We start from the raw sequence: 12,501 nt of genomic DNA on the forward strand, positions 1-12,501 counted from the left end.
GTTTACACAAATGTGGTCTCTTCTCACAACAGTACAACAACCTATTCCAGTTCTAGCTTGAGGAACCTAGAGCCTACACGTCATGGGGAAATTCAAGCCTAGATCCACCACCCACATAAAAAAAAGGCACTTGAACAAAACAGACAAAACTTACACCATAGAGATGGGGTGGGGGTGTCTGTAATGCAGGCAGTAGGGAAGAGTGTTTAGTTTCAGCTCCACCCCCCACCGCTAGAGTGCGTGCCCTGGTGGAGTAGCCCCACCCCCTGACTCCACCTCCCTGGCTGTCTGATATAGAGAGCGGGGAAGTCTGAAGGTCTTTCTATCTGCTCGGGTTCCTCCAGCACAGAGCCAGGCACCTCAGTCCCACATCACTCTTCTCTCTCTCCGTCTCTCTCTCTGCTCTGCACCTCCAGGATGTCCTACAGTAAAACCACCTACAAGGTGTCCTCGTCCTCCTCGGGGACGGCGCCCCGCAGCTTCAGCAGCCGATCCTACGCCGGCCCCAGCCAGGCCAGGCAGAGCTACAGCGTGCGCAGCTCCTACGGCGCCGGCGGCATGGGGGCATGGGGGGCATGGGAGGAGGGATGGGTGGCGGCGGCTACATCTCCAGCTCCTCTTCTTACGGCCTGGGCTCCAGCATGGGGGCATGGGCATGGGCATGGGTGGAGGCGCTGTGGCCCCCATCACAGCTGTCCAGGTGAACAAGAGCCTTCTGGCACCCCTCAACCTGGAGATCGACCCCAACATCCAGGTTGTCCGCACCCAGGAGAAAGAGCAGATCAAGACCCTCAACAACCGTTTCGCCTCCTTCATCGACAAGGTATGACTATCTCCATGTCTGGTAGTTTGTTATGTCATTCTGAAAAGCTTATAGTAAACCTGAAAGTCAGGCACTGCAAATCCTTCAGAATCTAGAGAGAACTGTGACTGCAATATTTGTCAGTGGTCTAAGTCATGACTACATGACAATGAAGACTGAATTTCTTCAGTGAAAGGAAGTTAACGTGAAATAAGTGTAACATTGACTGCATGACGACAATGGTATGCCATAACATGTAAAAGTAGTGTAGTGTGACACCTAGCTGTACAGAGAGTCAGGGAAGAAAGTAAAATGGGCGAGGCAGCTTCCTCTCCTGAGTCTTGTTTTAATGGATTCTTTGCTGTGAGGGGATGTGTGTTGGGGTGGGTTTCTAGGGTGTGTCTTGAGTATATGTTTCTTCACCTTGGGAATGGGCTCCCTGAGGGGGATGGGCAGTCTCGTGCTGTCCACACCCAAAAAGGGCCTTTCCTTGAAAGTGAATTGTGTTCCATAAAAGATTAGAAAAATTAGTTCAATATTATTATAGATGTTCTCGTCATGTGTTGCAACCAAATGAAAAGAGTCCAAAAAGCAACCAAATGTAGAAATGACACGTTGCAGTCATGTGTTTCATGACTGTCATCTATGAAGTATTTTTCTATTCCCTATTGGTTCTCCACTGAAACTGGTCAAGAGAGTTAATATTTAAACAGGGCTGCCGGTTGGTTTCATGTTCAGGCCAATACTAGAGGTCTGGTTACATAACCCGTCCATTGCTCTTGGACAGAGAGAGAGAGAGAGAGAGAATCAAAGTTGTTCAGAGCTCACTTCTTCTGAGTCCAGACAAATGTTTCTATTTCCCTCATACTGGGCCTCACATAAAATGACGATGTTTCAGCTACATTTCCTGTTACCATTATTTTAGTCATTCCATCTTTTATTGTGAAGGACAGCTGGACATCACCTGCCCTAGCGCTGTAAAACCAGATGACACTATTTCAGGGATATCGTGCGTTTTTATATGTCACTATGCTGACTGTCTCATACACCAGTATCTACGCTTGCAGCTTTGTGTGCTTCTTTCAGTGCCTCGGTTCCCATCTCTCTGCTATGTCCAGTTGAAACAGGAAAAATGGGGGAGGCTGAACTAATGTCAGTTCTTCCCATACCCCCATGCCCCCCTCCCACTAGGATATGCATCACAGTTTCCTTGGAAAAAAACAGTTGCCTTGGAAACTCACACAAACATTTGGACAATGTCCCATTTGGACTACACCCTGAAGTCTGTGCAGACTGTTGTACAGTTAACATGTGGTTGTTTTTTTTGTGGACCACTTGCCAGCATGCCAAAGAACCTCAAAATCAGTTTATTGGTATTTGGTGATGCCAATTTGGAAAAAAAAGTGGTTGCCAAAATCTGTTGCAGGCACGAGTGTGTGATTCATTCATTCGCAAGAGAAAATTGAAAAAGCATGTGCTCTTGCTTTGCCCACGTAGGTCCGCTTCCTGGAACAGCAGAACAAAATGTTGGAGACCAAATGGAACCTGCTGCAGGGCCAGACCACCGCCCGCTCCAACATCGACTCCATGTTCGAGGCCTACATCTCCAACCTACGCAGACAGCTCGACGGCCTGGGCAACGACAAGATGAAGCTGGAGGCTGATCTCCACAACATGCAAGGCCTGGTGGAGGACTTCAAGAACAAGTGAGTCAGCCAGGATGGGAGACTGCCAAAATGTGCTAAACGTGCACATTTGGGCAACCTCAAATGTTCCCTGACTAAATGAGTTGCAGTAAATAAAGAAGGGGGAAAAACTTGATTGGGGCATGGAAACAGTTTGGGATTATTACTTCTCTGCTATGTTCCTTTCCAGTCAAAAAAAAGGCACAAAGGAGCTTTTACTTGCACTGACGTACAATCGCCACATGCAGAATCCCTCTGAGGCTGGCGGTTGAGTTTTATGTCTGTTCAGTTTTACACTTCATTCATTCAACCCTTGGCATTTGTAGCACAGTTCTGGCACGGCACAAAGAAGCCATTGCATGCCCATTACAGAGGAGAAACCCACTTTACATGCTCAAACAGCATTATCAGCTACATGCAAATGACTCTAATAGTCATGGCAACAGGGCACAGAGCCATGCCTTTTGAGTCGTTGATCTTGAAATATGTGATGAGCTCATAGTCTGTCCGGGACTTCCAGAACAAATGACTGAATATAAGGAAACACCTCGGGCCATATGCTCAAGTCTCCCTGACTCACGCAATAGCATGGAAATGTCTCCCTCTAGTGAAATACTTGTGTGGTACAGTGAAATCCAGCTCAAGGACGTGCATTTTCTCATTCACAGTCAATTAACTGGATGACTAATACAAATAATATTCAAAACGCACATGTCCAAATTATAGAATAGTGCAATTGAACTTTCTCAAATTCCACAGTAAGTTTTAGATATTGTGCGAATCTTTTGTTTTCTTGAAAGATATCAAACTGGTTCTAACCGTAATCCAAATGAATTGTCTGTTTCAAAATGAAAACACAGATTACACTAAATACATTATTTTCTACTTTTAGGTATGAGGATGAAATCAACAAACGCACAGAATGTGAGAATGACTTTGTTCTCATCAAGAAGGTGAGCACCTTTATCTTTGGATGAACAGACAGAATACATCACCTGTGGAGGTGTCATGAGTATTTACATATTCACATGTCTTCCCTCTTAGGATGTCGATGAGGCTTACATGAACAAGGTGGAGCTGGAGGCCAAGCTGGAGAGCCTTACTGATGAGATCAACTTCCTGAGGCAGATTTATGAGGAGGTACATCTCTATGGCCACCATGTTAACATCTTGTTATTTGTTCCCCAGATTTTTGGAACTTTCTAACTGCACCACTGAGTTGAAAGCTATGTTGACCCTATACTGAATTTTGCTTTTGTAGGAGATCCGTGAGCTTCAGGCCCAGATCAAAGACACTTCTGTTGTGGTGGAGATGGACAACAGCCGTAACCTGGACATGGACTCCATCGTTGCTGAAGTGCGTGCCCAGTATGAAGACATCGCCAACCGCAGCCGGGCTGAGGCCGAGACGTGGTACAAGTCCAAGGTGGGGATCAATACCTGGCCGTTACACCAACAATAGTTGGTGCTTTGCAACTGGTCCTTTGACATCTGATCTAATCTCTGATATTCTTACTGTATTAGTATGAGGAGATGCAGACATCTGCCAGCAAATATGGTGATGACCTCCGATCAACGAAGACAGAGATCGCTGACCTCAACCGCATGATCCAGAGGCTGCAGTCAGAGATTGATGCCGTCAAGGGACAGGTGAAATCCTAACCCAGCCTTTCAACATAACAGTCCATTTCTGCCAATGCCACATCTGGTGTTTACAAGAGCCAAGTGTGCATCTTGAATGAAATGTTTGTTTATATCATCATCAGCGTGCCAACCTGGAGAACCAGATCGCAGAGGCTGAGGAGCGTGGCGAGATGGCCGTGAGAGACGCCAAGCTGCGCATCAAGGACCTGGAGGACGCCCTCCAGAGAGCCAAGCAGGACATGGCCCGCCAGATCAGGGAGTACCAAGACCTGATGAACGTCAAACTCGCCCTCGACATTGAGATCGCCACCTACAGAAAACTGTTGGAGGGAGAGGAGGACAGGTGAGTCTGTCCATCACAGGACCAAAGAGTTGGAATCAATGAGGACACGTGTTCCCATCACAGGACCAAAGAGTTAGAATCAATGAGGACACGTTCCCATCACAGGACCAAAGAGTTGGAATCAATGAGGACATGTTCCCATCTTGGCCCTCTTGTTTATACCTCTCCAGTCCACATGAATAACCTTGACTTACCCTAACTCTCATCTCTCTGCAGGCTGGCCACTGGAATTCAGTCCATCAACATCTCTAAACAGAGCAGTAAGTGAAGCCACGCTTTGTAGCACATAAAGAAGCATACTAAATATATTCTCACTGTGTAGTCAAAGGTTACTGTGTACTATTGTACGTAGTGTTACTTCAGTAATGAACCTACTGTGTCCTCCACAGCGAGCTACAGCTCATTCCCAATGGAGAGTGCTAGCAGCGGCTTCAGCAACTACTCGAGTGGATACTCAAGCAGATACGGTGGCGGCGGCTACAGCAGCGGCGGAGGCTACAGCAGCGGAGGCTACAGCAGGCGGCGGCTACAGCAGCGGCGGCGGCGGCTACAGCTCTGGAAGTGGCTATGGCGACAGCGCGATTACCCAGAGCAAGAAGAGCGTCGTCATTAAAATGATCGAGACCAAGGACGGCAAAGTGGTGTCTGAATCCTCTGAGGTCGTCCAGGATTGAGCAATTAGTCCCCAACATTTTCCCTAGCAGTTTTTTTTCACTCATTCCCTTCCTCACCATTAAACACTGTTACATACCGAGTTTAAAGTCACCTACAAGGTTGTAATGAAGTACACTTAACTCCGACCAAAGATTTAAAGGGACCAAATGTAATCCCACACAGTGCCTTATTCTGAGTTAAGCATCTGCACTAGACCGCTTTCAGCAATACTGTGTGTAAACAGACTTGTGAAGGTCAGATCAGGTCAATGTCTTGGCAAGGAATAGCTCCATATCTTGAGTATGCTGAGGTGGCTATGTGTTCGTAGATCCATGATGTGTGTTGGCTCAGTTTCCATTTTGTGCCTTAGCAGAAACTACAGTAGGTAAAACTGCCTTCATGTCCTCCAAGGTGCTGAATTTTGCTACCAAAAATAAATGTTTACTGAGAGCACATTGAGTCTGTGTGGTGGTGTTTGGAGGGTGTTTTTCATAAATGATACAGTCAGCACAAAACCTAAAGTATTCAGTATGGTACTGCTATTTAATGTTATGGTAAATACAAAAGGCTATGCTTTGAATTTGCATACTAAAATGTTTTAATTATTTGTAGCAGAAATTAGTGGAGGACTAGCTATAGTGGAAATATGGGCTAAAGGCTTTGAACTGGTTCAAGGAAAATACAAAAAACAGAAACAAGTAGCTATAAGGACAAAAATGAAAACAGAAACTTATTATCATAATTTTATTTATAACAACCAATTTATAAAAAACAGCTGTGAAATGTTTTCTGCTTTAATTGCAAATCTTCCGTCCTGTGAGCATCACTATTGACTAGTCTAAAACATTTCTGTTGTTTGACAATAAATGCTCTGGCATATACAACCCATGAATACATGTATAAAAGTGTGTTACACTTTGAAGGTGCTTTTGTGTTACTTGAGCACACAGCTGATGCCACGTCATGCCCATCTCTGTTTGATGGTTGCATTCAAATCAAATCACCAGGAAGCCAAAGTGAATGTCAATCTAAGAACAAATTAGACTACTAGCTGGCCTGCCTGCTTGTGTAGTAGTAGATTGGACTACTGTTAGCTGGCCTGCCTGCTTGTGTAGTAGTAGATTGGACTACTGTTAGCTGACCTGCCTGCTTGTGTACAGTAGTAGTAGATTGGACTACTGTTAGCTGACCTGCCTGCTTGTGTAGTAGTAGATTGGACTACTGTTAGCTGACCTGCCTGCTTGTGTAGTAGTAGATTGTTACAACTGATTCAAAACGTCTTCAATCGGCCAAAGAAAACACATGTAACTCCCTAGTTCCTGTTAGCTCCATTCCTGCTTGTGTACAGTAGTAGTAGATTGGACTACTGTTAGCTGACCTATAGTGGACAGAATACAATTTAAATATATCACCTTAGGCTAAGGACACTAACTGGATCTGCTCCCTACTATCTAAATTCTATGATCCAGCTGTACATCCCCAACCGCTCACTACGGTCTTCTGATGTGCATCTGTTGTGTCGACCAGCCATAAACGACAGGTCAAATTCTAGACTCTTTTCCTCAGTGGTTTCTCCTTGGTGGAATGAGTTCCCCAGTGTTCTCCATTCCTGTCATAGTTTTGAGTTTTTCAAGAGGGGTCTAAAGACATATTTTTTTAGTTAATTAAGCAGTTCTTATGAGTTATGGTTTGTATATTATAGTATTTTTTTTTCATTAGGCTATGATCATTAATATTGCATTGACATTATTATTATTATATTATTGTTTTTTATTGCTATTCTCGTTAATGTAGTCTTACTACTGTAACATTTTAACTGTAAGTTTAACTGTTTACTGTTAATTTTGACTATTGTATTGTTTTTATTTGTAAGTCGCCCATCCCATAATCCCATTACCATATATCCATACCACTCCTTATCAGGGATGCTAATGATAACATTTTGGGCCCTATGAATGTAATATTGGCCCTCCAATTACAATATGATGGTCATTATGTTCTATGAGGCCCATTGTCAGTGCAAAACTGTCCACGCCCAAAGGAGCTGACTGAATGTTGGAAGTTGGACCAGGGGGTTCTATGCTGCTTAGATCATACACACACAGTTAGAGCAGATAGCACTGCTTAAAACACACATTTTCCACTGATGATAAGCAGGCAGTGTTTAATGTTTAAACTTCTGTATATGGATTATGGACATGCTACATTGTTAGATTCTCCACAATTCAACTCTTCAGTTTATTTTACAGAGACCATGAGCACCAAAGCAGGCTGCAATCACATTCACTCAGATTCACCAACATTATTAGGATTAGCTTAATGTATTTTTTAAATACATTTGGCGCCAGCAGAACATTTTGACAGGGGTGGCCAGGGAAGGCCATTGCAAATCTTGGGGTGGCACGCCAAAAATTACAATTAATAGTAATATATCACATATAATATATTAGGACACATAGGAAGAGTTTGGCTCCAAACACTATATCTTCTATTTTAATGCATTTTCATAAATCATTTTTTTTATTATTATTATTTTGTTTTCGGAATTGTAATTGGGCAATTGTTATTTATTCAATCAAAACAACACAACTGCACTTTTATTGATATTACCTGAAAAACACAAGTAAATAACATGACTTTTTCCACAAAAATGTATAGCAATTAGGAAAAGAGCTTTTCATATGCTAGGCTATATTGTTTTCAAGTCTAGCCTACCCATATATGGGAAAGTATGATGTGATCATGCTTGCATATATCTTGGGTCAGCCTTTATATTAGGTAAAAATACTTTGTGCTGCATCCATGCCCAGAAGCATGTTGGTAGAAATATCTATTCAGAAGGACTGTTGAGCATGCCATGACCAACTTTTGATTCTTTGATTTGGAAAGCACGTTCATTATTTTGAGCTGCTGTTAGAATACAGTATATTAGAATTTCAGCGCAAAGTTGGATAACATGTAGAATTTTGCTGCAATTTCAAAACCGGATTACTCGGGATCCGCTTACTGCACAGAGGAATGCTTCATATCCCAGTGTTCGGTAAGGTCTGCTGTTTATTTTGACATTTGGTTTGCTTTGTTTTGACCAAGGTGTTCGTGAGATATACCACCGAGAGTAATGGGTGTGGAGATAGACAAAGCGCTGTGTGCACAATGGAAATATGATTAAATGCCATGTATATCCAACGTTCATTTTCTCGCGAACCGTTTACAGTATCACAACACCTAATTTCACCTAATCACACCTAATTTCAGCAAGGTAATCTCAGTATTACATATGGGTGAGGCTATTTGCACCCGTGGTGCAATTAGAAGTTAATTCTATTTGTACCCCGGTGCACACAGCAATGTGTTCTATTAATATCCTGTATGGTACAAATATCAGTGTATGCTATTTGCACCCCTGTGCATTTACTCTGGCATATTGATCACACAATGTAATAATAAAAAACAAAAAGGCAACATGTTTTTATTGTTATGTCACAGGGTGTGAATAGCTCAGCTGTGTAATAGACACTCTGAATAAGGTATGCTGTTTGCATCAATGTATAGTTAGAGGTGGATGCCATTCATACACTGGTGTATAGTAATGTATGCTATTTACACCCTGGTATGTGAACTAGCTAATTGTTGCAATCAAAACTTCCGTTTGAGAACCAATTTCTTGTTCAAAATGCGCACCATCTCTCCAGAAAAGTTGGTACACGTGCGCTCCTACTACACCAGGTCTATGACCACTGCACTATCTACCTCCATATCAAGATGGGTGTTTGCAGGTAAACTTATAGTATATATATATATATATATATATATATATAGCCTGAGCATCATATTCACGAAATTTCTGTTAACTAACAAACTGACGGTTGTATGTGTTCACTGAATGAAGATTATGAAAATAAAACACAACTTCAATCAATCTAAAACTTAATTTGAACAGATATTATTGCCAAAACTTTTCAGAGTTCTTTACTTTGTGCTGATGAAAAAACGAATGTCCGCCATGTTTTTTGTGCATGTGAGCAATGTCTTTTTGTTGTTATGTCAGTGTGAATAGCTCAGCTGTGTGGACAAGGCTATTCATACCAGGGGTGTAAATAGACACTCCGATTACATACTCATTAAAAAAATAAAATGTTTTTTATTACTGCTCACTTCATTTTTGAGTTGCTTTCACAAAGTTTTTGTTACAATTATAATCAATTATAGTCTTTGGTAAATTCAGCAAAATTCCCTTCCTCATAAGTGTTTCTCAAGTTAAAGTTAAAGTTTTATTTAATACTCACCAGGCAGATTCAGTTAGAGTCCATTCCAAGCTGGGGTGCCATATTCTGGAGTTAGGCGGACAAAACCAACATACAGTGCCTATAAGTATTCATCCCTTGGATTTCCCCCTTTTATTGCTTTTACAAATGGAATCTAGAATTTTTAACCCTTTAACACTTAAAATAATATTTAAATGACTTTATAGAGGTTTCCACGACAAGGCCCCCCAAATACCACTAGGTTCTGGCCAAGGACCCCCCTTGATGTGTTTTTAAACCCATCGACAATACTACGGCAAATGTAAAAATACATTAAGCTAATCCTAATAATTATTTTAGCCACAAGCACTTTGCGATGGAGCATAAAAATGTCATTTGGGGCTTTCTGCTATATAAGAGCTATCGCTCTACTATTATTATTCCCAGTCATCATCGTTGAAAATATAATGTTCAGATTGACATTGTATAACAACCCTCATAGTAATAGGTACAGTATATTTTAAAAATGTCAAATGTATTTATTTGTTGCTTTTATTTTTCCTTCCAACTTGCTGAGGCCCCTTGGCACCCCTTGCGGCCCCCCAGGGGGCCCCGGCCCCCACTTTGAAAACCACTGAACTAGCCAACTAAAAATATTTAAAATCCGACAACAGTCAACAATTCGGGGAGAGGTTGTTTAGTGGAAAAGGACCCATTGTAATGTGATATAAGCACAGCGAATCAGGGAAGAGAATATGGACTTGTATGTCATCTGTTTTAGATGGTTCCACAATTCAATCGTCCACACTCGCCTAATATGCATAAGCTTGGGCTTAAAACGAACACGAGGTTGCCAGCAGATAGGCTACAAATCGTTCAGTTTCGGGAGCTTGGACACGATAGGGTAATGTAGACAGGAGGCTGGATCAAACCAAAAGTCTTTCGAATTCAAACGAAAACGTATAGTGTGGATGTAGCCTCAAAATTAGTGAATTGGAGGTTGTCTGAGTGTAGTGAATATGCATAGTATAGTGGTAAGACACCTGTGTCTGAAAGGTCCAGGTTAATTATGGCTCTTTCCATTAGACTGGTAAATCTGCCACCTGAGTTGGAAAGTGTAAATTACCCAGCTTTCTTGCAGCATTTTAGCAGGCACGTTTACTCCTTTACCTCCTTTACCTCGGAGTACTTGAAGGTACCCGGTAGCAGGCACGTTTACTCCTTTACCTCCTTTACCTCGGAGTACTTGAAGGTACCCCGAGGTGGTCGTACGACCTTACGACAAACATGGCTGCGCCCATAGTTGAGATGAGATGACTTGTATTTTCTTTGCATTTGTACTGTGTTGGTCATTTTAATGTTGATGCAATGCTCTTACACAAGATTACATTGCTGCTTCAATCTGGTCACCAATTCACGCATTGCTCAGTCTTGCTGTGCGTGCAATACAATGTAACGATTTGTGTTCCAGCCGGTTAGCTAGATGCTACATGTAGCACAAAACAATAACAATGACTAGCCTCCTGCTAATGCCCCTCGTGGCTCGAGAGAAACGTGACAGCACTTGTTGAAATCGAAATAGGCGAAATTGAGTTACTAAAAAAAGTTTTTATTATTAATTCACATTGACCATACCCAGTAAGGGAGAATGAGGGACGTGTTCTCGTGTTCTAGACCAATGTCCAGCACCAATGAGACAGCTGCTGCCCTGGTAGCATCCATGTTTTTCCCAAAAAGACTACAAACCCCAGCGTTCGCGCTAGCAACTCATTCGTACATGTTGTACGGGTGGGCGTATGATGATTTACGAGTCTAATGGAAAGGGCTATTAGTATTCCTGGCTACAATTCCACTATGAAGACAAAAGAACACTCTAAGTAACTCCTGGGATTTCCCCTAGAAATGTTTCCAGCAGCGGTGCTGTTACTTGCCTGAAGTTGTAACCAAGCCACGTTACGAGGGTCTGGGGGCATGGCCCCCCAAAATAATTTTTGAATATTTTCAATGTTTAAATGCATCAATCTGATAGCCTAGAAATCTAGACGCACCCTAGCGGCAGCAAATGTATTTTGCTGCCAGGGTATTTTGAGGCTATGATGCACTTTGAAAAGAAATTCAGAGGTTTGACTTGTTATTTTTATCTATGGATGGAAATATTTCTGCTGTAGCCTAAACTATTTTGCACTTCAGAATTTGAACCATAGGCTACACACACAGGTGGAATAGTTGTAATGATAAGTTCACAACCACAAAGCATATTTGCTGAGTTTAAGAAATAGTCAAAAATAGTGTAGGTTAGGCCTACATTTCAGCACACTGTGAAATGCAGAAGTGCTCACCTGTGTTGTTTAGCTAATCTAACTGTAATATAATGGCCATACATAGGCTACTATATCTTCCTTTTTAGAGGAGAGTGGAATGGAGAATTGGTGGTGACTAGGAAGGCCAGGTACATCACACAAGTCTGTCTATTGAGGAACAATTTTAGAGCTTTCCAAAACCCTGCAGTCTTCAGGCATACACTGGATGGCAGCAATGTCACAGCAATAGAAACTGACTGCATGGCGTTTGAGTGAGCATGAGAGAGATGGCTAGTCTGATAGAGTTAAAATACACATAACCATAGTTAATGGTCAAAGAGACTAAATCTGATACAATCATAATACTCATAATCATATGATGGCAGACTAGCCATCATAATCAAAGAGTAACAAGGTTGTAGCAGCACAGCTGTTACATGTACACTGAAGACAATGAGGCCTTGACTGGAGCTAAGCATGCTTTGTATATCAAATCATCATGACCCCATTTACCCCATCCAGCAGGTCTCAGGTCAGCTCTTTGCCTCTGATGAAAATTTAGGCAAATTGGCAAAGTTTTGTAAAAGCACTCAGTATTACAATGTAACAACTATATGTAGGTACCCACAAATACATTATGCAAGTACAATGATAGTACCTGATAGTCCATGTTGTTACACAGGTTGTACCACTGTACCTAATTAGGTAAGTACACTGTAACAGCGACACATTAAAATAAAGTGTTACCATACAGTGTTTCTAGTGGGCTTATGTGTGATTGGATTTATAAGAACATTGTAAGTATCTGAGATCTGTAATTTGTTGCTAT

The 12,501-nt window shown here is 42.0% G+C and overlaps 1 protein-coding gene across 1 annotated transcript; it reads left to right on the forward strand.

Annotated features, from left to right (window-relative positions):
- The first annotated feature begins 318 nt into the window (after positions 1-318).
- Positions 319-5,581, forward strand: krt8 (keratin 8). The gene is given in 12 exon segments (XM_048241344.1): positions 319-565; positions 568-642; positions 645-823; positions 2,300-2,508; positions 3,380-3,440; positions 3,532-3,627; positions 3,749-3,913; positions 4,012-4,137; positions 4,254-4,474; positions 4,691-4,734; positions 4,864-4,988; positions 4,990-5,581. Coding segments are annotated over 12 exon segments (1,608 nt in total). The 5' UTR covers positions 319-417; the 3' UTR covers positions 5,149-5,581.
- The last annotated feature ends 6,920 nt before the right edge of the window (positions 5,582-12,501 follow it).

Source organism: Alosa alosa, chromosome 4 (assembly GCF_017589495.1).
Source record: "Alosa alosa isolate M-15738 ecotype Scorff River chromosome 4, AALO_Geno_1.1, whole genome shotgun sequence".
Taxonomy (NCBI): domain Eukaryota; kingdom Metazoa; phylum Chordata; class Actinopteri; order Clupeiformes; family Clupeidae; genus Alosa; species Alosa alosa.